This window comes from Pelophylax lessonae (genome assembly GCF_965119305.1).
Source record: "Pelophylax lessonae genome assembly, chromosome: 8".
Lineage (NCBI taxonomy): Eukaryota > Metazoa > Chordata > Amphibia > Anura > Ranidae > Pelophylax > Pelophylax lessonae.
Genome location: NC_138775.1, coordinates 75,365,747 through 75,391,943, shown reverse-complemented (window position 1 = coordinate 75,391,943; position 26,197 = coordinate 75,365,747). Strand labels below are relative to the sequence as shown.

At 41.7% G+C, this 26,197-nt stretch overlaps 1 protein-coding gene across 1 annotated transcript in view; it reads right to left on the bottom strand.

Moving 5' to 3' along the window:
* SLC6A11 (solute carrier family 6 member 11) overlaps positions 1–26,197 on the bottom strand; it is a 423,717-nt gene that overhangs the window by 203,038 nt on the left and 194,482 nt on the right. Inside the window, exon 6 of the mRNA XM_082265786.1 lies at positions 12,352–12,484. Within this exon, the coding sequence (XP_082121912.1) occupies positions 12,352–12,484 (133 nt within the window). The remainder of the gene's footprint in view (positions 1–12,351; positions 12,485–26,197) is intronic.

The following is a 26,197-nucleotide window of genomic DNA, read 5'->3' as shown; positions in this document are numbered from 1 at the left end:
TCTCGGCTAGCTTAAAATAATACATGCACACAAAATCACATACAGTTGGGGTTTAGTGTTTTAGAGTTTATTTTGGGGGGGAGGTATATTTTATGTTAATATAATTTGCTTGTAATTTCCATTTTATTTCAAGGCCATCAGTGTGAATTTGTGACTGAGACAAAACTGACTTTTGTTTGCAACACATCACCACATACTTGTGTGGTACAGTTGCTCCAAATCACCACATTCTTAAAGTAGATATACACCACATTACCAAAAGTATTGGGACTCCTGCCTTTACACGCACATGAATTTTAATGGCATCCCAGTCTTAGCCCGTAGGGTTCATTATTGAGTTAGCCCTTTGTAGCTATAAAGGCTTTAACTCTTCTGGGAAGGCTGTCCACAAGGTTTAGGAGTGTGTCTATGGGAATGTTTGACCATTCTTCCAGAAGCACATTTGTGAGGTCAGGCACTGATGTGGATGAGAAGGCCTGGCTCCACTCTAATTTATCCCAAAGGTGTTCTAACGGGTTGAGGTAAGGACTCTGTGCAGGACAGTCAAGTTCCTCCACCCCAAACTCGCTCATCCATGTCTTTATGGACCTTGTTTGTGCACTAGTGCGCTGTCATGTTGGAACAGGAAGGGACCATCCCCAAACAGTTACCACAAAGTTGAGGGCATGAAATTGTCCAAAACATCTTGGTATGCTGATGCCTTAAGAGTTCCCTTCACTGGAACTAAGGAGCCAAGCCCAACCCCAGAAAAACAACCCCCCACCATAATCTACCCTTCATCAAATGATTTGGACCAGTGCACAAAGCAAAATTGATACATTGAAATAACAATAATTCAATTACTTTAATAATGCAAATCAAATGATTGATTTGCAAAACATAATTTAAAAGATAAATTATAAAAGAAGGTTTATATTCCTACAAAGTTTCTGCCAACTTGTCCACAATGTTTCCACATTTAAGTCACTCCAACTTCATTATCACGAGAAATACCCATAGCACTTTAACTGCATTTTTGCAGAATTTTTTAATAAAATCATGAGGAGAGGTAAAGCTAAGTGATAATGTGTTCATTTTTATGAGAGATGACATTGCATTTCTTTTTAAATTAGCTTACATTGAAAGGAAGAAGTATTTTCGCAGTCCTAAATAAAGCTTACAAATTGCATAGGAAGAGATAAGGACCAGTTAGGGAAGGGTATTTTAATTCTTATTGCTAACTCTTTGGGCAATCACTGCCCCCCCCCCTTATTTTCTAATTATTTTTGTGAGCCCTTTGCCTTTTAAAAACAAATTGAGCTTTCTTTCTAGGTGTCGTGTTCTGGGCCTTTCATTTACCTTGAGCATTTGTTGTTTATTTTTTTTATGCTGATATAACCTTATCTTAAGGTTTTGGTTTTTTTCTTTTTTGTAGCAAGTAGGGTTGAGCGAAAATGGACTGTATTGTTCGGGATTGTACCGGACTTTCGGGTGTTCGGTACTCGGACACGGACCCAAACATTTTACTGTATATTCAGGATACAGTCCATTGTTCGGTAATTTTATTTCATGTTTTGTCGCGGTTTTAATGTTTTGGCGCAGTTTTAATGGCGCGGTTTCAACAGCTGCAGGGCTTTCAGGGAAAGAATAGGAGAATCTTCTTTAATCAGACAGCAATCTACATCGATTTTATTGTGTGGGGGTGCAGTGCACGATCTTTTTGCCCTGACCTGAGCCCAGTGAGGAGGAGGGAGAAAAAAAAACTTTTATCAGTCTGTTAGGTGGGCGCTGTGTGGCGTGTAGCGGCCATGTAAAGCAAGCTCAGTGCATATGTGTCTGCTTAATATGGATTTAAAAAAAAAAACTTTTTTCCTTCATATTTTACAGTGACTTACAGTGTTGTTCTACAGTGCTGTTCTAATCTGCTATTCAAAAATCAACAATTTAAGGGAAAAATGAAAAATTTTTATTCATACGTTACTGTGAGATATACCCTTTGGATACTGTTGTTCTATTCCGCTATTCAATAAAAACCCATTTAGGGAAAAAAAATTAAATTGCGGCCTAGTCTGCATATTTTATTGTGAGATATACCCGTTGGATACTGTTGTTCTATTCCGCTTTTCAATAAAAACTAATTTAGGGGAAAAAAAATTGCGGCCTAGTCTGCATATTTTACTGTCAGATACACCCCTTGGATACTGTTTTTCTATTCCACTTTTCAATAAAAACCCATTTAGGGAAAAAATATTAAATTGCAGCCTAGTCTGTATCTGTACGTTTGAGATACACCATTTGGATACTGTTGTTCTATTCTGCTATTCAATAAACACCCTTTTAGGGGAAAGAAAGATATTAAATTGTGGCCTAGTCTGTATCTGTACGTGTGAGATACACCCTTTGGATACTGTTGTTCTATTCTGCTATTCAATAAACACCCATTTAGGGGAAAGAAAGATATTAAATTGCGGCCTAGTCTGTATCTGTACGTGTGAGATACACCCTTTGGATACTGTTGTTCTATTCTGCTATTCAATACACACCCATTTAGGGGAAAGAAAGATATTAAATTGCGGCTTAGTCTGTATCTGTATGTGTGAGATACACACTTTTAGATACCGTTGTTCTATTCTGCTATTCAATAAACACCCATTTAGGTACACAATTGTCCAGCAAGGGCACAGTTTTGGAGGATGACGAGGTGGAGGATGAGGAGGGGGAACCATGTTCACAGCAGGGTGGCACCCAGATAACTGATAACAACAGATACTACACTTGATCTTAGCCAAAAGGTCGAGAAGTGATGCTGGTGGCGTTCCCACCTGACAGCGGAGGCACAGTGGAAGCCCAAGGCGAAGGCAGAGGAGGAGGAGGTCGCCAATGCAGCCAGGGCATCGCCAGCACCTCAGAAGGCAGGGTTAGCATGTATGAAATGTGGAAAAGCTTTGTCGGCACGCCACAACAACCAGGACCACCAGCTGTTTTTTTTTTTTTAGCTCGTGGTGTGTGAACACACTCAGACTACCACCTGGTGAGTGCATAAAAAAGTGCACACCAAAAAAAAAAATGAAACACAAAAAGTGCACAGGGTGTACACATAGTCCCTGACCCTGATCCCCCAGGGTGCAAGGCTCCTGACAGGGACTGGGGTACTTACACTGGCTAACCTGGCCGAAACCAGGCAGCCCTGTTCTTTAGGAGGTCTGCTGAAACAGACCACTCCAAGTACTAGGTGGGGATCTCCCAAAGAGAGACCAGATGAGAGAGGGTGAACCAAGCCAGAAGGCCATATCCACCCCCTCCCAAGACTTTCACGGACAGGGACAGGCCCAAGGACCTACACCCTACTAATCATGCTGTGCAAAATAAAGTGTACCACCACAATAAAAAACACAAAACGTGAGACACACAACACATAAAAGTGGTGAAAGGGATAGTGAAGAAGTGCAAGGTTAGTGCCACGTTGCAATACTATGGCAGGCCCTTTGGCCAGGAATAAAAAATGCCTCTGGTCCTGACTCCTGACCAAAAGGCCCAGCCCTAGAGGCAGGTGTGAAAAACATGTGTAGGAAGTGCAGTGTCCTTGGTGCCATACTCATAGTGTTGCCATCCACCGTGAATTATGGCACCCCTGGACTGCCACTTCAGGGGCACATACACCACAGGCTTTTCAGAATCCCGGTCCCTGGCAAGACCAGTGCAGCCCCGTCCCTACCAGAAGGCCTCAGAACATAGACAGCTTTGGGAGAGCCCGGCCCACAACCAGGGACACATACCTTTTTCCAAGGCCAGACTCAACCCAGAAGGGGGAAAAAAACCCTCCCGCCGCCATCATCGTTCCTTACCATATACCATACACCATATACAGTTCCTTACCGTTCCTTATGTACTATACACGTACTGAATGAGGGGTCTGCCTCCTTCAACTATTGGGTCTCCAAATTGGGCACATGGCCTGAGCTTGCCCTTTACGCCTTGGAGGTGCTGGCCTGCCCTGCAGCCAGAGTATTATCTGAACGTGTATTTAGCACGGCTGGGGGCGTTATCACAGACAAGCGCAGCCGCCTGTCTATAGCCAATGTGGACAAGCTCACGTTCATTAAAATGAACCAGGCATGGATCCCACAGGACTTGTCCGTAACTTCTGCAGAATAGACTTGTATACCGGCCTTACCCAGCCATTGTTGTATTTTTGATCTTTCTCACTCTTTTGGGGTGTACCCTAATTTAAAAAGAAATTTAAAATTAAAAACAAAAACCAGTGTTGGCTACCTCGTCCTCCTCCACCGCCGCCTCAACCTCCTACTCCATATGGGCCTTGTCCTCCTAGATCAAGATGATTCTTTTTTATTTTTATGTTTTTATGTTTTTTTAAGTTATTTCCCTATCCACATTTGTTTGCAGAGCACTTGCCATGCTCTTAAGAAGATTTTGCGGCCATTTTCAGCCCTCTAGCCCTTTCCATGTTTTTTTTAGAGCCATTTTAGTTCTCAAAAGTTCAGGTCACCATTGACTTCAATGGGGTTTGGGATCGGGGTTAAGTTCGGGTCACGAACCCGGACTTTTTTTTCAAGTTCGGCCTAACCCGCCAAACCCGGACATCCAGGTGTTCGCTCAACTCTAGTAGCAAGTCTTCCTGTAAAAAAGTGTGATTGTTTTCATTAAGTATTTATTTTGAGTGGGGGTCAGGGGGTTTATTCCTCACATTCACTGATCCCCCCCTTTATGTGTACTCCCCGTTCGCTGCCTTTGCATCAACAGGGGAAGCGGTTGAGTGACAGTAAAATCACGAGCCCTTACATTGCTTCATGCACACAGATGGTTTGAGACAAGTCCATAGAATCTATGAATTTTTGAAAGACAGGTGTAGCATCCTTCTAGGTAGGTGTTAGGATTAGTGTATTATAGTGTTTGGTTTCTCTGCTTAACACAGGCAGCTAGGCAAATGTATTTGCTGTCCGCTTAACAGAGAGCAGTGATCCGCTAGTGTAGTCTGCTCAGTGTGCTCTGGTGCTACTCATGCTCTCTTGAAGTTTCACACTGTCCTAGCAGCTATGGCAAGTGCTGGACAATAGGCATAGACAATGCAGATGGTAGCATGTATTTTCATACAGCCCTGGCCAATGACAAGAGAGGTGTCCCTAGGCATTCTGGGTGCCTGTATTTATGTTTGAGGAGCACATGGGCTGTTGGGCATTCCTAAGCAGAGGATTGCACCAGGCTGGGGAAGAGTCGTTGCCTCCCCTGGCACTTGCTGCCATGTTTCCTCAGGTGGGTGACCTGAGGGCCTGTTTAGCTGACATGTGGCATCAGGTGGGAGACCTGAGGACCTGAAGTCTGTGTGGTAGCCTTCGTCCTACCATAGCTCACAGAGGGAGAGTCTACAGTGCATCTGGTCTGGTATCATGAAGAGAGAAGGTTGCCAGTGGTGCTTCAGGAGCCTTGTGAGTACAGACATCCTAAGGATGGTTAAACAGTTATACCCTCTTTTCTGCTGCTGTGAAGTAATCTACATGTGCTTTTTATAAGAATGTCAGCCAAGTTTCACTAGGAAAGGAAGTTAGAGTCCTCGATGTGAATAGTTGGAAGTATAACAATATATCCCTTACCCCATCCAAGTTCTCATATAAAACAACAAAAACAAAACCCCTAGACTAGTCATTGGAGTAACAAGTGGAAGTCTGCATGTACCTGGCTGTGGGAAATACCTTGGGCCTGGCTGCATGGCAAGAAGTGTGGAAAATCCAGGTAACATACCAGCGGCTCCTGTGGGTGTAGTGCTACACAGGGATGTTCAGGTGCTCTGCCCTACTACCATTAGCTTGTCAAAATTGTATGATAGGCTAAAATACATGGTGACTAGAAGTGGCTGGACCCTATACCGAATGTCACTCACATGGATGGATACTGCACGTGTGCCTCCCAAGCACCTAAAAACCATGGGATTTGATGTACAGTGCCAAAGCACCCACGTGCATTAGGACCTAAATATGTGGTCGCCTAATTCTAGTATTAAAACACCTGCCTGTACTTTTTTTCTCTAGTACGTTTCAGCCAATTACCTCTCATTTAAAAATGTCCTGTTCCTTATCAGTTGCAGTCTCTTAATTCTTAAGCCGACCATACACGGATCAAATATCGGCTGGTTCTTGCTGATTCGTTCCTTGTATGGGCAGGGTGGTCATACAGAAGGTAATCCACCCATTGACTTCTGTACAACCGCCCTATCAGATTTTTGACGCTTGATCAGCACCATCAGCTATAGCTGGCAGCGCTGATTACTGTGTATTCTGATGGTGGGGGAAGTCTCCCTGTTAACAGAGTACAAAGGCTCAGTGGGAAGGATTCCCCCATCTACAGTGAGTACTTGGAAGGGGAATTGAGTCATTTTTATTTTCTGGTTGAATGAGGAAAAAAAAAAATAATCATCTATGGGCTATATAAATAAAAAAACAGAATTTGCAAGAAAATGGCAAATGGCAGTTCAGTTTGTATCAGCAAAACTACTTCACAATATCAATCTGTCTATCAAATTGGACCCATAATCATGTCCTGGAAAAGCATGTGTTGCTGCTGAAATTACTTTGAAAAAGCATTTACAGGTATTTAAAAAAAATAAAACAGATATGGTTCTGCTGCAGTATGTAAGCAAAGTTAATTGTAAAAGAAAAAAATATTTCCACAGCCAAATATGCTTTGCTGGAGTATGTTACCGCCAAGACTGTGACATTTGTACTGTTCTGTAAGACCATGCAAAGTTTTAGGGCATTCTCCAAGCATGTTATTCAAAGGTTTTGTTTATTTTTCACATTGCCATAGAAGCTACATGAGAAGAGGTGGAGCTGCACACAGAAGGTTTGAAGACTAGGCCTATTCTGACACTTTTTGTTCACATGTGAAATCAGTATTTTTTTTGCTGGAAAGTTACTTAGAACCCCCAAACATTATATATTTGTTTAAACAGAGGCCCTAGAGAATAAAATGGTGGGTTTGCAATTTTGTTTATGTCAGATGGCATTTTCACAGTATTTTCTCGCCGCAATTTAAAAAATAAATATAAATATATATATATATATATATATATATATATATATATATATATATATATATATATATATATTTCAGTTAATGTTATTGGACAAAAAAAAAAACAATATAATCCCCACTTTTTTGGTAAATATCAAAGAAAATATGTTACTCTGAGTAAATACATACCCATCATGTCACGCTTTAAAATTGTTCATGTTCATAGAATGGCATAAAACTACGGTACAGAAAAATCTCCATTGACAACGCTTTAAAAGCCTTTACAGGTTACCAGTTAACCACTTTAAGACCGAGCCTATTTTTGACACTTTTTGTTTACAAGTTAAAATCAGTATGTTTGCTAGAAAACTACTTAAAACCCCCAAACATTATATATATTTTTTTAGCAAAGGCTCTGGAGAATAAAATGGCGGTCATTGAAATAGTTTTTGACATGCAGTATTTGCGCAGCGGTCTTTCAAACGCCATTTTTTTTGAAAAATTACGAAAAATCACATTTCACTGCATTTAAAAAAAAACTAAACAGTAAAGTTAGCCCATTTTTTTTGTATATTGTGAAAGATGATGTCACGCCAAGTAAATAGATATCAAACATGTTACGGTTTAAAATTGTGCACCCCCGCGGAATGGCGACAAACTACGGTCAAAAAAAATCTCCATAGACGACGCTTTAAAATGTTTTAACGGTTACCAGTTTAGAGTTAGAGTGTAGCTCTTTTTTTTTTTGATTATTGCTCATGCTCTGGCAATTGCGGTGATACCACACATGTGTGGTTTAAACAGCGATTTCATTTGTGGCGTGACTTCAGTATACGTTTTCTTTCGTGCGCGACTTACGGCGACAGGGGTGGCTAAAATTTTTTTTTTTTCCTATTTATATTTTTAATTTTAACACAGGTTTTTAAAAAAAAATAAAATCTGATCACTTTTATTGCTGTCAAAAGCAATGTAAACATCCCTTGTGACAGCAATATGCAGTGACAGGTACTCTTTACGGAGGGATTGAGGGTCTAAAAGACCCTAGACCCCTCCACTACACTTCCATGTATTCAAAACGCCCAAAACTGCATTTTTGAATACACTCAATTTTTAAAACTGCCGTCTTTAGCAGCCGAGTAACCCGCATGTGACGTCATGGATGCCACCTTCGGGTTACGTCATCGGAGACCCGATCGAAGCCTCATCCGGCTTAGATCGGGACTCCATGGGTGCTCGGGTCTCCCGGTGGGACAGGAGATCCGGGCAGAGCCGCGGAAGGCGGCGGGAGGGGGATGTCCCCTCCCGCTCGCCGGGGTAACGATCGAGTGACTCCCGAGCCGCATCGGTTGTTAATGCCAGAAAGCCAACCGCCGGCTCTAAAAAACGGTACCGGGATGATGCCTCTAGCTAGAAGCATTATCCCGGTGCAACCACGCAAAGTCAGTCGACGTAGGTCTGTGGCTGGTCGTAAAGTGGTTAAAAGATACACAGGAGGACTGGCACTAGAATTATTGCTCTCACTCTGACATTCGCAGACGATACCTCACATGTGTGATGTGATCGCCATTTACATACTCGTGTGACACCCATGGCATTAGCCTTGGGGAACAAGCATGGTGGGATAGGTCGCTTTACATTTTTTATAATTTTATAATTTATTCTATTTGAATATTTTATTTTTACACTGTCTCTTTAATTTTTTTTGTGATAGCAATAGGCAGTGACAGATCTTCTTTACTGAGGCATCCGGGGTCTATTAGACCTCAGATGTCTCCTCTGCCCTTAAAAGCATTGGATCAAACATGGATCAGTTTGATGCAATGCTTTCCAAAGCCAAAAATGGACCATAAAGCGGTTTAACAGGACAGGTTCCACTAAGAACAAGCCTCGCAATGGTCGACTAAAGAAGTTGAGTGCACGTGCTCAGCGTCATATGCAGAAGTTCTCTTTGGGGAAATAGACATATGAGTGCTGCCAGCATTGATAAAGAGGTTGAAGGGGTGGGGGTTCAGCATGTCAGTGCTTAGACCATATGCTGCAGACTGCATCAAATTGGATTGCATGGCTGTCATCCCAGAAGGAAGCCTCTTCTAAAGATGATGCACAAGAAAGTCCGCAAACAGTTTGCTGGAGACAAGCAGACTAGGGACATGGATTACTGGAACCATGTCCTGTGGTTTGATGAGATCAAGATAAATTTATTTGGTTTAGATGGTGTCAAGCATGTGTGGCTGCAACCAGGTGAGGAGTACAAGGACAAGTGTGTCTTGCCTACAGTCTACAGTAAAGCATGGTGCTGGGAGTGTCATGGTCTGGGGCTGCATGGGTGCTGCTGGCACTGGGGAGGGAACCATGAATGCCATCATGTACTGTGACATACTGAAGCAGAGCATGATCCCCGCCGTTCGGACACTGGGCCGCAGGGCAGTATTCCAACATGATAACGACCCCAAACACACCTCCAAGACGACGACTACTGCCTTGCTAAAGAAGCTGAGGGTAAAGGTGATGGGCTAGCCAAACATGTCTCTAAACCTAAACCCTATTGAGCATCTGTGGGCCATCCTCAAATGGAAGGTGGAGGAGTGCAAGGTCTCTAACATCCACCAGCTCCGTGATGTCATCATGGAAGAGTGGAAGAGGACTCCAGTGGCAACCTGTGAAGCTCTGGTGAACTTCATGCCCAAGAGGGTTAAGGCAGTGCTGGAAAATAAAATATTAACACAAAATATTGACACTTTGGGCCCAATTTGGACATTTCCACTTAGGGGTTTACTCACTTTTATTGCCAGCGGTTAAAACATTAATTGCTGTGTGTTGAGATATTTTCAAGGGGCAGCAAATTTACACTGTTATACAAGCTGTACACTCACTACTTTACATTGTAGCAAAGTGTAATTTCTTCAATGTTGTCACATGAAAAGATATAATAAAATATTTTCAAAAAAGTGGGGGTGTACTCACTTTTGTGAGATACTGTAGATGCGTTACACAGAGAGTGATACATTTCAAGCATTTCAATCTTTTTATTTTAATGATTATGACTTACAGCTAGTGAAAACCCAAAGTTTAGTATTTTGTTGTCACATGAAAAGATATAATAAAATATTTGCAAAAAAGTGAGGGGTGTACTCACTTTTGTGAGATACTGTATATAAAATATAGTTTAAATTTTTGATTTGAATTACTGCTAAAAATAAACTTTTTTGATAATATTCTAATTTTATGATATGCACCTGTATACAATCTGCCCCTACAGTTCAGCTTTGGACAGACCTACAAAAGCAGCATCTTCGTTATACACAGATTTGAAAGATCTGCTTATCCTAGACCTGTAGTAAGCTCATCTTCTGAAGCATGGTACATGTTACATTCATATTTACGATGTAAAAAGGGGCAGGGGATCCTCTTCCTGCACCCACTGTCACATTTTGAAAACAGAAGGAGAAATACAGAAAGCACCACCTAAGTGTAGTATTACAGGCAATTTATTGTCGCACAATATATTAAAAACTCACAAGCTATAAGAAGGTAATAGGCTCATCAAATGGGGTAGGCAAGGAGAGATGTTTTGAGCCATCCCTCTCTTTATCCCCGCCATCCACGGAGCTGCATGTTGGTGAGTCTAGCTCCTGCGGTTGTCCCGTGCACCAGGAAGTCGGGCAGTCGGGTGGGCAGAGGATAGCAGAGGATAGCAGAGAGTAGCAGGCTACTTCTACAGGCCTGTAGAAGGAGGTTTTGCTCCGAGCACGTAGCCTGCTATTCTGTGTTTACATTTTGAAAATAGAGTGGCAATGCAGGGCTCTGTCTATATCCCCACTTCATTCAGTTTGTGAATAAGGACATTACACCACCACAGCAGACAGAATTGTAGTTTGAATGCATAAAACAGGGGGTGTGATCTGGATCTCCCATCTGAGTAGTGTGCCTCCATCCCAAAATTTCATACAAACAAGAAAAGAGATTGCCCAGGGGACTTTAGATGACTCGGGGATCCCTTCAGAGCGCAGGACCTCACTGTTCCCACACCAATTTCTGGTAATTTTTTGCACTTTTTTTTACACAGTCACTTAGCTTTTGGGTGTTCGCTTGTGTTGTTCACCCCCGTGGGACGGCACTTGGCTGTGGGTGCCGGTGCTTCCCTTCCCCCCCCCCCTTTTTTTTTCCTCTACTGATATACACCACCTTCTATTTTTCCATGCCATCAGGATCACTTATGTTTTTTGTATATATATTTTTTAATTTATACATACATATATACATTATTGTCTTCATATTATATCACTGATTGGCTGTCTGGGTTTTCTAACCCAAATATAGGTTTATGGATACACATCCCTCCAAAACCAGTCCTGCTCTCCCTGTGACCTCTGCGTCTACTGGAGCCCCCCTACGGCTCCCGGGTCAGACTTCCCAATGGACCATCGTTCTCAGTGTCCTCATTTTGAAACTGATTCAGTGAGTATGGAGTCTTGATGATGGATTTGTCTTTTATTCGACACTCCATATATGCACATGTACATCATTGATAATATTTTTTTATTTTATATAGATATGATAAACACCCATTTCTGAGGAAGCGAACTACATTTTCGCGAAACGCGTCAAGGGTGCTACATTTTATCATGTTTTGTAAATGTCTGTATATAATCATTATGCATGTCCATGCTGTTATTTCATACATTTTTTATTACATATGTATTGGATGTATTTGATGCCACTGAGCAGTCCATCATGCCCCTTTTGAATGTGCTTACTATTCCTATATTTATCCAATAAAATACTTTTATATGGTATACTACATTGATTTTTTATGAGTGTGTAGCCTCATCTAAAGTCCCCTGGGCAATCTCTTTTCTTGTTTGTAGTTTGAATGGGCCCTGAGCGTACTGATTATCAAACTTGTAGTACATGCACACCGCCCCCAGCTTGCAAGCTGACAACCTTACAAAGGTTATGGACTAAAAGCTGTAGGAAGACTGTGCAGGAACCTGAAATTGTATCTGCAATCTGCTGATAGCTGCTGCAATATCTTGCAGGCTCCTGTTAAAATAAATAAATAAAGAAAATGCACATTTTTTTAACCTGCAAAAAATCTACATTCATTATCTTTTAGTAAAAGGTGAATTTAGTCTTTAAATCACACCCCCATACATCCTATTCAACCTGGTTATCCTTATTTGTTGTATATGCTATGGGGTGCTACAGTATACCTGCAATATCCCTTTATTTGTAATAATTACCAGTCTGCACACTTTGTAATCTTCTTGCATTTGTACTTTAAACAAGAAACATCTATCGGTCGTATGATCCTTAGTAAATAAAGGAAATACATTTTGCTCTAACCTTTCCAGTAGACTTTGTTCCTTTCCAAATGCAGAAATAGCAAACCGTCCAAGCAGCAAGAAGACAAAGTGATAACTCCCATCGGAGCTCTCCAATATGCTCAATCCCATCTGAAATTGCCAAAACTCTTCGTCTGTAGAAGAGAAAACAGGTTATGTAACAACAATAACATATGCATACAAGAATATTCTGTGGGGGTTCAATCATCCTCTGTGTAGAGGAGTTATAAAGGACCTGTTTTTAGGCTTTTTCGGATAGACAAATGCAGCATGCTTTTAGGTGCATTTCACTTGCATTTAACATATGTTTGCAATGCTTCTGACATCATTCAGATTTCATTGACAGGTGCATTTGACCTGCTGTTGACCTCCCTCCGACCTACATTTGAGCTCTTTCTATGCTGCATTCTCACTGACTTGTATGAGAAAATTAGCTGTTCTTACGCAAAGAAAAGCCCATTGACACCGGACCTTACACATCTTCTAATGAAAACACACTTGGGTAGGTGCTCTGCTAACAATTACAATAAAATGTATTTTGTCATATCTGATAAATAGAGACCACATGACCGTGCTGACCAATGAAAAGTATAAAGTTGTAGACCGACACATGCTGGTGGAATATTGATACTCCTTTATTTAGCACAGGATTAAAAAAACAAGTTTCCTTCCTTGCTCACATGTTTCAGCCATAGGTGGGCCTAAGTTATGGCCTATGATTAAGGTCTATACATGGCTCAAAATGTAAGCAAGGTTGGACACTTGATTTTTAATTCCTGTGCTAAGTAAAGGAGTATCATGATTCCATCAGTGTGTGCTGGTCTACAACTTTATATTGCTACCATGGCTGTCAGGAGCCTCCCAAGCGTTGCACATTTTCACTGGACCTACATGAACTTTCAGGTTGAGCAGTGGTTGCTATTTAATTATGTTGTGTGACAGATTCAACCAAGACAGGCTTTTGGAGAGGGCTAGGGGCAAGCTTCCTACCCACTGACTATGGACCCTGGCATTTAAGGGAGCTATAGGCACTTAGGAAGATGTCCTCCTGTTATATAATGCAAAAGGACATTGTTACATTTACCAGTCAAGGAAGCCATGGTGGTCTCTGCCAACTTGAAACTCAGTGAACAGATGTACAGTATGTGAAAAGAAAGCAGGTTAATGACATTTGGACAGCCCAGGGTCTTCTTGAATACTGTTGCCAGATAGTCTGTGGGATGAGATCATTGTGTGTTATGTGTTTATTGTTAGGGATGAGCTTAGAGTTTGAGTCGAACGTAAGTTCGACTTCAACATTGTCTGTTCGCTCGTTCATCGAATGACGAACAAATGTGCTTCTTCATGGGAAATTTGAGCGCCTGCATCCATAATGCACTGTCAGCACGTTCAGTGCATTATGTGATTTGCCAAAGCATGCACCCTGAGCTCCATGCTTTGGCTAATCAAATCATCTATGCCATGATTGGACAAAGGCAGGCTGCCTTTAGCAAATCAAGTACTCAAATATCAAATAATCAAGTATGGCAATCAAGTACCCGCCCCACACTATATAAAGGCTGCTCACACAGCAGCCGCGTGTAGTGTGACTGTGGGGGCGAGATAGAAAGTGGCTGAGGCAGGGAGAGGAATGTGATTGAGGCAGGGAGAGGAGAGTGATTTGCAGTTTATCAGACAGTACAGTGTAGTCTAATCAGAGACATTGCTAGCAGTGAGTTAGGCAGGGAGAGGATCGTGATTGAGGCAGGGAGAGTAAAGTGATTTGCAGTTTATCAATTGATTATATATTAGGCCATTGAGTATCTATTGGTCAGTTCGGTATAGAGCATACATTGATCTCTCTCTATATATAGGACAATTGAGTATATATTAGGCCATTGAGTATCTATCGGTCAGTTCAGTATAGAGCATACATTGATCTCTTTCTATATATAAGACAATTGATGATATATTTGGCCATTGAGTATCTATCGGTCAGTTCAGTATAGAGCATACATTGATTTCTCTCTATCTCTCTCTCTCTCTCTCTCTCTCTCTATATATATATATATATATATATATATATATATATATATATATATATATAGTTACTGTACATAGTTACATAGTTTGCGAGGCTGAAAAAAGACATCAGTCCATCCAGTTCAAACTAAAAAATATATATAGGATAATTGAGTATATATATATATATATATTATATTGAGTATCCATCGGTCAGTCCAGTATAGAACATACATTTCTATCTATCTATCTATCTATCTATCTATCTATCTATCTATCTATCTATCTATCTATCTATCTATCTATCTATCTATCTATCTATCTATCTATCTATCTATCTATCTATCTATCTATCTATCTATCTATCTATCTATCTATCTATCTATCTATCTATTATATATATATATATATAGGACAATTGAGTATATATTAGGCCATTGAGTATCTATCGGTCAGCTCAGTATAGACCATACATTGATATCTAATATATATAGGCCACTTGAGTATATATTAGGCCTTTCAGCAACTATCGGTCATTTCAGTATAGACCATGTATTGATTTCTACATATATCTGTATCTGACCATACATTGATATCTCTATAGATATTTAGGCCACTTGAGTATATATCAGGCCATTCAGTATCTATCGGTCAGTTCAGTACATATCAGAAGAGCATTATGTATAGATTATATATTGATCAACCAGTAATAATAACCCCCCCAAAATCCACATGTCAGAAAGGCTGACAAGAAGAGGCAGACGCTCGCATGCCACGAAAAGAGGGCAAGCAGCCTCTGTGTCGAAAGTGAAAAGTGGTGGTCACAGACATGGTGCAACCTCTGCAGGTGGGGCACGCCCATCCTTTTTTTCCGGTGCTGGCCGTGTTATTCAGCCACAGCATCTAGAAGAGTTGGTGGAGTTGATAAATAAGCCGTCTTCATCCTCCTCGTCTTTAGACACCCATGCTCATACTAGTTTGCTTTCCACTGCAGCTTCCAAAGTGGCCCATTCCACAGGCTCCTTCTCCACAGCTACTCCTTCTGTCACCCCACCATCATGCATGGAGGAATCACCTGAACTATTCGATCATAGTGTCAGTGACATGCTGCTGGAGAATGTGCAGCAATTTGAATGCTGTGATGTTGGTTCCCAGTTTGATAAAGGGAATAACGTTAGCCTAGAGTGAGGGGGTAACAATGACGGACAAGAAACTAGCAGTCATGTTGCCACAGCTGCAGCATGCTGCCAAGTTTTTCCAGTGACGAAGGAGGAAGGGGATGATGAGGTCACTGACTGTACTTGGGTGCCTGACAGGATAGAGGAGGAAAGTGAGGGGGAAGAGGAGGAGGCAAAACTCCAATGAGGCAGGATGTGCTCCAGGGGAGTAGCCAACCTATTGCATCACAGAACAGAGCTCCACAGGTGCAGGGTGCTGCAAACTCCCCACGGACTTCCAAAAGTTCATTAGTGTGTGCTTTTTTCAGCACATGTGCAGAAGATCGCAGCGTTGCTGTTTGCAACCTCTGTCTGAAGCTTATCAAGCGTGGCCAGAACACAAGCCGCTTGGGCACCACATGCTTGACAAGACATATGATGACCTGCCATGCAGTCCATTGGCAATAGCACCTGAAAGAGCCACAAGATAAAAACAAGCATACTTCACCTATTTCCTCAGGGATCTCTAACACTACTATACCTCATGTCTTCTCAAAAACCTGCATTGGGAGGGATTATAGTATAGCAATGAGTGCCACAGACACGTGCACCCAATCTGCTAGCAGTACACCACCGCTTGATTTGATCAGCAGGCAAATTTCACTATCCCAGTTGCTGACCTGTAGAAAGAAACACTGTCCCAGCCATTCACATGCTCAGCGTCTTAATGCTAGCTTGGCCAAATTGCTAGCACTACAATTGCTGCCTTTTCATCTGGTAGACTCTGCTCCCTTTCGCAAATTTGTAGAATGTGCTGTACCACAATGGCAGGTACCAAAAAGACATTTCTTTTTGCGTAAGGTGTTTTGGCATCATTGGAGAGAGCACTCAGCAGGAAGGTGCACATTTCTGCTGCTGACTCTTGGTCCAACAGGCATGGACAGGGACGTTATATTTCCTTCACGGAACACTGGGTTACTCTGCTGGCAGCTGGGAAGGATGCAGGACAGGGTTCAGTGTTGCAGCTTGTTTTGCCACCACGCCTCCAAAAAGCTGGTGCTGGTTCTGCCTCATCTGGCTACTTCACCACATCCTCCTCCTCTTCTTCTTACTCCATGTCCTCCTCTGTTCAATTGTCCTCTGAAGCAACAGTGCTCCCTAAGTGTTCAAGGGGCTACGCAAGCAGTCATGCTAAAAGATGCCATGCCGTTCTTCAGTTGGTCTGTCTTGGGGATAGGAGTCACACTGGGGCAGAGATTCTATCAGCTCTGCAGGGGCAGGCTCAGAGATGGTTGACGCCACGGCAGCTTGAGCCAGGAATGGTTGTATGCGACAATGCCACCAACCTTCTCTCCGCTCTCCAAAAGGGACACTTGACACATGTTCCATGCTTGGCACATGTCCTGAATCTGGTGGTGCAGCGTTTCTTGACCAGATACCCAGGCTTCCAAGATCTCCTGAGGCCGGCCAGAAAAGTCTGTGGCCATTTCTGATGTTCATACAGTGCCAGTGCTCTCTTATCTGACATTCAACGGGAATTCAACCTGCCCACCAACCGCCTCATTTGTGACATTCCCACCAGGTGGAACGCAACATTGGCAATGCTGCAGCGGCTGCACATGCAGCAGAGGGCCATAAATTAGTACCTGTGTGAGTATGGCACAAGGACAGTGTTAGGGGAGCTTGGCTTTTTTTCACCACACCAGTGGCTTTTGATAAAGGATGCATGCACCATCCTGTCACCATTTGAGGAGGCCACAAGGATGGTGAGCCGGGACGGTGCATGCATCAGTGAGATTATCCCTTTAGTCTACCTGCTGGAGCACATGCTTTGTGGAATCATGGACAGGGCACTTGAGGCAGAACAGCAGGAGGAAGAGGAGGACTTCCTTTCCTCACAAGGCCCCCTTTATGCAGATATCATTCCTGCAGGGACACAAAACACACAGGAGGAGGAGGAAGAGGAGGAGGAGGATTGCGGCAGCATGAATGTAGAGGATAGCATACAGCAGTCTTCATGGGATGGTTTTCATTCCCCAGAAACCCCAGGAGTTGTACGTGGTTGGGGAGAGATTGCCCCTGACAATGTCATCCTTAATGACCCAGAGGACTCAGAAGCTCATGCCTCCTCAAACTTACGTTCCATGGACTCCCTGATTCTGCAAAGCCTGCGAAACGACCAGAGGATTTGTGCTATCAAGGAGAGGGATAATTACTGGTTGGCAACCCTTCTTGTTCCACGTTACAAGAGTAAAGTTGCAGAGCTCATCCTGCCTTCGCAGAGGGAGCAGAGGATGAAACATCTTGAGGAGGCCTTGAAAAAGAATTTGTGTAACACCTTTACAGACACTGGGAGGTTAACATTCTCTGGACGTGTTTCTGAGGCATCGTTCAGCCAAAGGAGAAGCGGTGGAGAAGGCGGCCGGGTGACCGATGCCTTTAAACATTTCTTTAGTCCTCAGCAGCACCCAGGGTTTTTATGTTTAAGCAACCATCGGCTGCAGCTCCATCACATGGTGCATGATTATCTAAGGGCAAGAGCAGACCTGGAGACCCTTCCAACTGAGCATCCACTGGGTTACTGGGTCTTGAGGATGGACCACTGGCCAGAACTTGCTCAATATGCAATGGAGCTACTGGTCTGTGCTGCTTCCAGCGTGCTTTCCGAATGGAAGTTCAGTGCTGCTGAAGGTTTTGTTAGGAAACAAAAGAGTGCGTCTGTCCACTCTGTTGACCAGCTGACTTTTATATAAAAAGGAATCAGTCCTGGATCAACTGCAATTATCAAGCCCCTGATGCTGATGTAAGTGACTGAATTTGCTAGGGGTCTGCTATCCCTTGAAGACTGCATATTCTGCCTATACTTTTCCTCAACCTTGATTCTGCTAGCTTCCAACAATGTTTTTGGTTTAGGTCACCACCAACCCCCAAGGCCTAAATTTTTTGCACTTCTATGACAGGTGCATACAATTTAAATGTTGTATGTAATTTTTAACAGCAGGCCCTGTCCCTGTGCACTGAGCCCAGCAAGAGTAACTGTGAGGGGTTACTTTGTATAGGCACCACCAACACCAAAGGCCCAATTTTTGGCACCTGTATGACAAGTACATGCGATTTCAAATTTTTATGGAATTCTTACCAGGAGGTCCCATTCCTGCGCCCAGCAATAGTAACTGTGAGGGGTTGGTTACGGTGTTCAGGCACCACCAACACCAAAGGCCCAATTTCAGTTTCAGTTCCTGCCAATATTAACCTTCTAGGTCCCCGTCACACCGGCAAGTTTGCATAGCCAACACCCAACGTTGGCCAGGTCAGAGCACAGTGCCCCCACTAGATCACTGATAAGAACACATAAAACACTTAATCTTTGCCAATTTCAAATTGGTATGGAATTTTTACCAGCAGGGCCCGTTCCTGCGCCCATCAAGAGTAACTGCGATGGGTTGCGGTGTCCAGGCACCACCAACAACCAAGGCCCAATTTTTCTGCACCTGTATGACAAGTACATGCAATTTCAAATTTGTATGTAATTTTTACCAGCAGGGCCCGTTCCTGCACCCAGCAAGTGTAACTGCGATGGGTTGCGGTGTTCAGGCACCACCAACAACCAAGGCCCAATTTTTCTGCACCTGTATGACAAGTACAGGCAATTTCAAATTTGTATGTAATTTTTACCAGCAGGGCCCGTTCCTGCACCCAGCAAGTGTAACTGCGATGGGTTGCGGTGTTCAGGCACCACCAACAACCAAGGCCCAATTTTTCTGCACCTGTATGACAAGTACATGCGATTTAAAATTTGTATGGAATTGTTACCAGCAGGGCCCGTTCCTGTGATCAGCAAGAGTAACTGTGATGGGTTGGGGTGTTCAGGCACCAGCAACAACCAAGACCCAATTTTTCTGCACTTGTGACAAGTACATGTGATTTCAAATTTGTATGGAATTTTTACCAGCAGGGCCCGTTCCTGCACCCAGCATGAGTAACTACAATGGGTTGCGTTGTTCAGGCAACACCAACAACCAAGGCCCAATGTTTTGCACCTGTATGACAAGTAAATGTGATTTCAAATTTGTATGGAATTTTTACCAGCAGGGCCTGTTCCTGTGCCCAGCAAGGGTAACTTCGAGGGGACGCGGTGTTCAGGCAACACCAACAACCAAGACCCAATTTTTCTGCACCTGTATGAAGAGTACGTATGATTTCAAAATTTGTATGGAATTTTTAGCAGCAGGGCCCATTCCTGTGTCCAGCAAGAGTAACTGCGAGGGGTTGTGTTTTTCAGGCAACACCAACAACCAAGGCCCAATTTTTTGCACCTGTATGACAAGCACATGTGATTTCAAATTTGTATGTATATGTCATTTTTTTCTTTAGAAATGTCAGTATTGCTACAGCAGGCTACATACATCGTACAGATGCGCTACTTTACAGGCACATTAGGGGACCCCCCAGGCACGAAATTTGAAGGAATTTTTAATTTTATAGTTTCACTTTAAGCCACATTAAAATCAGTATATCACTGTTCCTTTAAAACCAATCATTAAAAAAAAAAAACCCTTTTGTATTGCTACATGTTCCCCAGGTCAGTACCCAGACCCCCATACACTTTTTTTTGGGCAATAACTTGCATTTAAGCCTTCAAAAGGAGGACATTTGATTTTTGATGTTCGAGTCCCATAGACTTTAATGGAGATTGTTTGTTTGGACAAACTTTCCCCTGTTCGCGGTGTTCTGGTGCAAATTGAAACGGGGGTGTTCGACTCATCCCTATTTATTGTTAAGTAGATCTCTCCCATTGTTAATTGTGTTAATTAATTGTTTCTGTCTGTTGGCTAATTTGGCTAACTCTTGGAGGTATCTATGATGAGATTAGCCTTGTGCCAAGTCTACCTCATTACCCAAAGTTAATTTTGTGATGTTTCAGGTAAATATTTTGTTTTGTTGTTCATGCTGTGACTGACCTACTTTTTAAGTGTATAAAAAAGCCTGTTTTTTTGTTCAATAAACAGTCATTTCTTTGGTTCTAGCCCAACAATCTTGTATGTGTATGTATGTGTCTTGTATGTGTATGAGTAGGGCTGGTATTAGCTCTCAGTCTGCTCTAACGGTTTGGAGGGCAGGAGGTACTGTTTGGCGGAGGGAAGCACCTAATCAGGTGCCAAGCGGTTTCTTCACATGTTGCATGACCAATGGGAAGTGCATCTGAAGCTTCTTTTTAAGGTAAGTTATTTCAGAAAAACAAAGGGATTGTGGAGCGGGATCAGAAGGGCTATTCTTTTTTCCTGGAAAAGGTGAACTTACCCTTTAAAACTGACTTTTTAGCAACTATGCAAGACTGCTTGTTTAAATTCTTGACATGCAGCAGTATACTGTGTTTTTCTGAAGCTCTTTGTTTTATCAATAAACAGCAGTGCTTAAACTGTAGACCAATGACTTGGTAAAGATTAGGTCTTCAGTCTGCAGCAGGAAGGGTTTCTTTAGTCTCCTCACCTCCAGTAATCAGACTGCAATGCTGTAACTTTGCAGAACGTCACAAGCTTAGAGGTTGCAGCAGGGGCAAACATTTGTAAACACAGTTAGAAACTGTATGGCTACTAGGATTTTTAGTATAGTTTCTTCTCTGAACCAGCATCTCAGTCCATTAAGCAGATACTGACCTGTATGATGCCTGAACATACAGGTGCATCTCATAAAATTATAATATCATCAAAAAGTTAATTAATTTCAGTAATTCAATTCAAAAAGTGAAGCTCATCTTTTATATAGATGCATTACATACAGAGTGATATTTTTCAAGCATTTCTTTCTTTTGTTGTGATGATTATGGCTTACAGCTAGTGAAAACCCCAAATTCATATTACATAAGACCAATAAAAAAAGGATTTTTAATACAGAAATGTTGGCTTACTGAAAAGTATATTCATGTACATTATAGTATGCACTCAATACTTGGTTGGGGCTCCTTTTGCATGAATTACTGAATCAATGTGGTGTGGCATGGAGGCCATTAGCCTATGGCACTGCTGAGGTGTTATGGAAGCCCAGGTTTCTTTGATAATGGCTTTCAGCTCGTCTGCATTTTTGGGTCTGGTGTCTTTCATCTTCCACTTGACATTAGGGCCACAGATTCTCTATGGGGTTTGGGTCGGGGAAGTTTGCTGGCCAATCAAGCACAGTGATACCATGATCATTAAACTAGGAATTGGTACCTTTTGGCAGTGTAGGCAGGTGCAAAGTTCTGCTGGAAAAAAAAAAAAAAACAGCATCTCCAAAAAGCTAATCAGCAGAGGGAAGCATGAAGTGCTCTAGAATTTCCTGGTAGAGGGCTGTGCTGACTTTGGACTTGATAAAACACAGTTGATCAACACCAGCAGATGACATGGCTCCCCCAAATCATCACGGACTGTGGAAAATTTTGCATTTCATTTAGAAATCATGCACCCAGAGTCTGGAGGAAGAGCGGAGAGGCACAGAATCCAAGTTGCATGAGGTCCAGTGTGAAGTTTCCGCAGCCTGTGATGATTTGGTAAGCAATGTCATCTGCTAGTGTTGGTCCACTGTGTTTTATCAGCAGTGCCACATTCTGATCGCCTCCATGCAGTAATTCATGCAAAAGGAACCCAGACCAGGTACTGAGTGCATTCTATACTGTACATGAACATGGTTGAAATATATCACTCTATGTGTAATGCATCTATATAAAATATGAGTCTCACTTTTTTAATTGAATTAAGGAAATAAATTATAAAATATCGTTTTGATGATATACTGTATATATATATATATATATATATATATATATATATATATACACTGATATACACTGTATATATATATATATATATATACATACATATATATATATACATACATACATACATACATACACACACACAGTAACTACTGTATATTGCTAGGTTCTCCTTTACATAGGTTTTATGCATAAATGGTCCTATTTTGATTATGATAATCTGTAAAAAGCACTCAGTCATTTGTATGTTACATGGTTCATATTCTAGTTTTTAGACTTTTAGTACTAGAGAAAAAGCCTGTAGTTATGTTTTTTTTTTCTATTGCACTGAAGTTGCATTAGTGTTTTAATGTAGTTCATGTCAGTTCTAATCGAGTTATCATACTGTGCACGGCTGACTGTGGCTCACAGAAGGGTTACTTGGAGACAAATTATTCCCACTAAATCAGAAACATTTGCTTTACCTTCTGCCAGCTAAAAAAAATACAAAAATTCAATGAAATATTTGCTAATTATGAGCCTTTTATTTTTTTGGACTGCTATTTTGCAATGATAATACTCTAGACTAAATCATACTTCAACATCACCCTATCACCTGCCATTCTACAGAAATTGGGAAATATGACTCCACATGACATATCATCTGTCATTCGAACTAACCTTACAAGGCATATGAAATGTTATTAGCTGTTAGAGGTTGCTGCATCATTTCAGATGCAGTAACCTGGCCATATTCCCATTTTAGGCTCAAAGCACCATTAGCAATAAATTACCATTTGCTTTTTAAAAAAACTGGTAACGAATACGGCTGTTGTCACATTATGACAAGAGATTTGTGACTGTGACCGCAATGAACATTAACCTTAAAGGGGAAGTCCAGCCTAAAACTAAAATCTCTAAATCTACTTGCAGGCACGATCGAAAACTAACCCATCTAACCCTGTAAAGGGTTAGTTGCTGCGCTGTCGCTGCTCCTTCTGCACCCGCATGCACAGTAAAAGCTGCCTCTGACAGCTCAGAAAATATATGTATAGTGAAATTTGCTTTACAGGGTTAGATAGGTTAGATAGGTTCTACGGCCCTGTCCAGCTCTCCCAGTCTCCTGCAATCTCCTCCATGCTCTTGAGACTGTGTTGGGAGACACAACAAACCTTTTGGCAATGGCATGTAATGATGTGCCATCCTGGAGGAGTTAGACTGCCTGTGCAACCTCTATAGGGTCCAGGTATCGCCTCATGCTACCAGTAGTGACACTGATCCTAGCCAAGTACAAAACCAGTGAAAAACAGTCAGTGACACTTAATTTCATTAACACCAAATCAGCTAAAACTGATTAACAACCCCCTCTGCTACCTAAATTACCAGATCAATATCCCATAGGTTTAATTGACTTATTGCTATACTCTGATTGAAAAGTGTTTCTTTAATTTTTTGAGCAGTATATATATATATATATATATATATATATATATATATATATATATTTTTTTTTTTTTTGTATTGTTTGTTAAAACACAAATCATTATTGTACAGTATATACACTACTTTGCAAAAGTTTAGGCAGGTGCAAAAAAATGCTGTAAATTTTTAAATTGTTTCAGAAATACAAGTGTTAATAGTATGTTTTTTATCGATTAACAGAATGTAAAATTAAATGGACAGAAGAGGAATCCGAATCAAATCATTACTTGGCGTAATCACCCTTTGCCTTCAAAGCAGCATCAGTTCTTCAAGGTACACTTGCACACAGTTTTTGAAGGAACTCAGCAGATAAGTTGTTCCAGACATCTTGGAGAACTACCCACATATCTTCTGTGGATGTTGGCTGCCTCAAATCCTTCTGTCTCTTCATGTAATCCCAGACAGACTAGATGTTGAGATCAGGGCTCGGCGGAGGAAAAACCATAATTTCCAGGACTCCTTGTTTTTTTTACCATAAAGAAAGCTCCTAATCATATGCCTCCCTAATGGTAATGGCATGGTAAGAAGTAACTGCCTGTATTCCTCAGCATTGAGAACACCATTGATTGGGCAACATTGAGGACTGTAGATGCAGTGGTAACCTAAAATTATTCTTAAGACTCAAGGTTTTTTACCTTCATGCATTCTATGCATAAAGGTAAAAAAACCTCTTCTGTGCAGCAGCCCCCCCCCCCCCTTCTCCCAATACTTACCTGAGCCTATCTCGATGTGCATGAGAGCCTTGGCTCTCTGGGGACTCTACCCCTCATTGGCTGAAACAGCAGCGGGAGCCATTGGCTCTTGCTGCTGTCAACCACAGTCAGTGACCCAATGAGGAGAGAGAGTGAATGGACAACCAGAGCTGCAGCTCAGGAATGAGCCTGCTTGGGTGCCCTCATTGCAAGCTTTTTGCTCTGGGGGCACTCGGCAGGAGGGAGGGGCTAAGAGGAGGACTGGGGCTGCTCTGTGCAAAATGACTGCACAGAGCAGGTGGGTATGACATGTTTGTTATTAAAAAAAAAAAGCCTTTAATATCACTTTAATGCAGCAAATGAAAGACATCCAGCAGAACTATCAGCACAGAACTGACAGTAAGCATGACTTTTTGACTGCAATTTTTCCATGAAGACCACTTCTGGCCAGACTTCTCCAGACAGTGGATAAGTGTATCTGGGTCCCACTGTTTCCTGCCAATACTGTGCTGTGCTGATGGCACTGCTGAACATCTTCTTATGTTGAAGGGAAGTGGGCATAATGTGTCTTTCATCTGCTGCATTAAGTTACCCTGGCCGACTACTGCGTATACAATCCTCAACGTTGGCCGTTTCTTTTTGCTGCTTTTAAAGAGCTTGAAAAATACGCCAGTTGTCTTTAAACTCTTTGCCTGGAAGAGACCTTGCTGATGCAGTATAACCAGGGCCGGGACAAGGAGTGGGTAGGAGGGGAGGTTGCCCTGGGCTCAACGGTTTATTACAGGGATAAGGGGGGACCTTGACCCTGACCCTAAGGGAAGGGGGGGTGAATTTTGGTATCCTTGACCTGGGCACTGAATGACCTTGTCCCAGCACTGAGTATAACTACCTTGTGTCTTGTTGCTGTGCTCAGTCTTGCCATGGTGTATGACCTATGAGACAAAACTGCCTACCACAACCTCACCTTAGTAGCATAGTTTGGCTGTACTTGTTTTAAGACTCCTACACAGCTGTTTCTGCTTTAGTTAATGATGGTGTTTCTACATACATTTATGATCATTAGCACCTGCTTGGTATAATTGATTAATCATACACCTGACTTGAATCCTACAAAAAAAATCCCTAGCTTTATGCAAGTGTAAAAAGTATGCAAGTGTAAGAATTGATGCTGGTTTGAAGCCAAAGGGTAGTCACACCAAATATTGTTTTGGTTTAGATTTTTCTTCTGTTCACTAACTTTGCATTTTGTAAATTGATAAATATATATATATATATATATATATATATATATATATATATATATATATATATATATTTTTTTTTTTTTTTTTAAGCATTTATTACTTTACACCTACCTATAACTTTTCCACAGTACTGTTTATATAAATATAATTTATATACATATATTCCTTAGATGTGTTGGCTGCATTCTTTTTTCATCTTTCTTTTATCTTTCTTCTGTAAACTACTAATCTCCTCATCCCCTGTGGCATTAAGATGAACAAAGGCAGCCATGTTTAGCCTGGTTGGCAATCATGGCTCCCTTCATAGATACAGTGGGGGAGAGAGAGTAGCCACCCTAGGATAGTGATTGCAATATGTTATTTGCAGGATAACCAGGTGAAAAAAAAGAAAAAAAGAAAACTATTGCAGCCGGCTCATTTAAAGACTGGTACGCTACAACATATTACAGTTTTGTTTTTGGGTATAGATGCACTTTAAAGTGATTGTAAAGTCTTGTTAATTTTTTTAATAAAAATAACAAACATGTTATACTTACCTCCT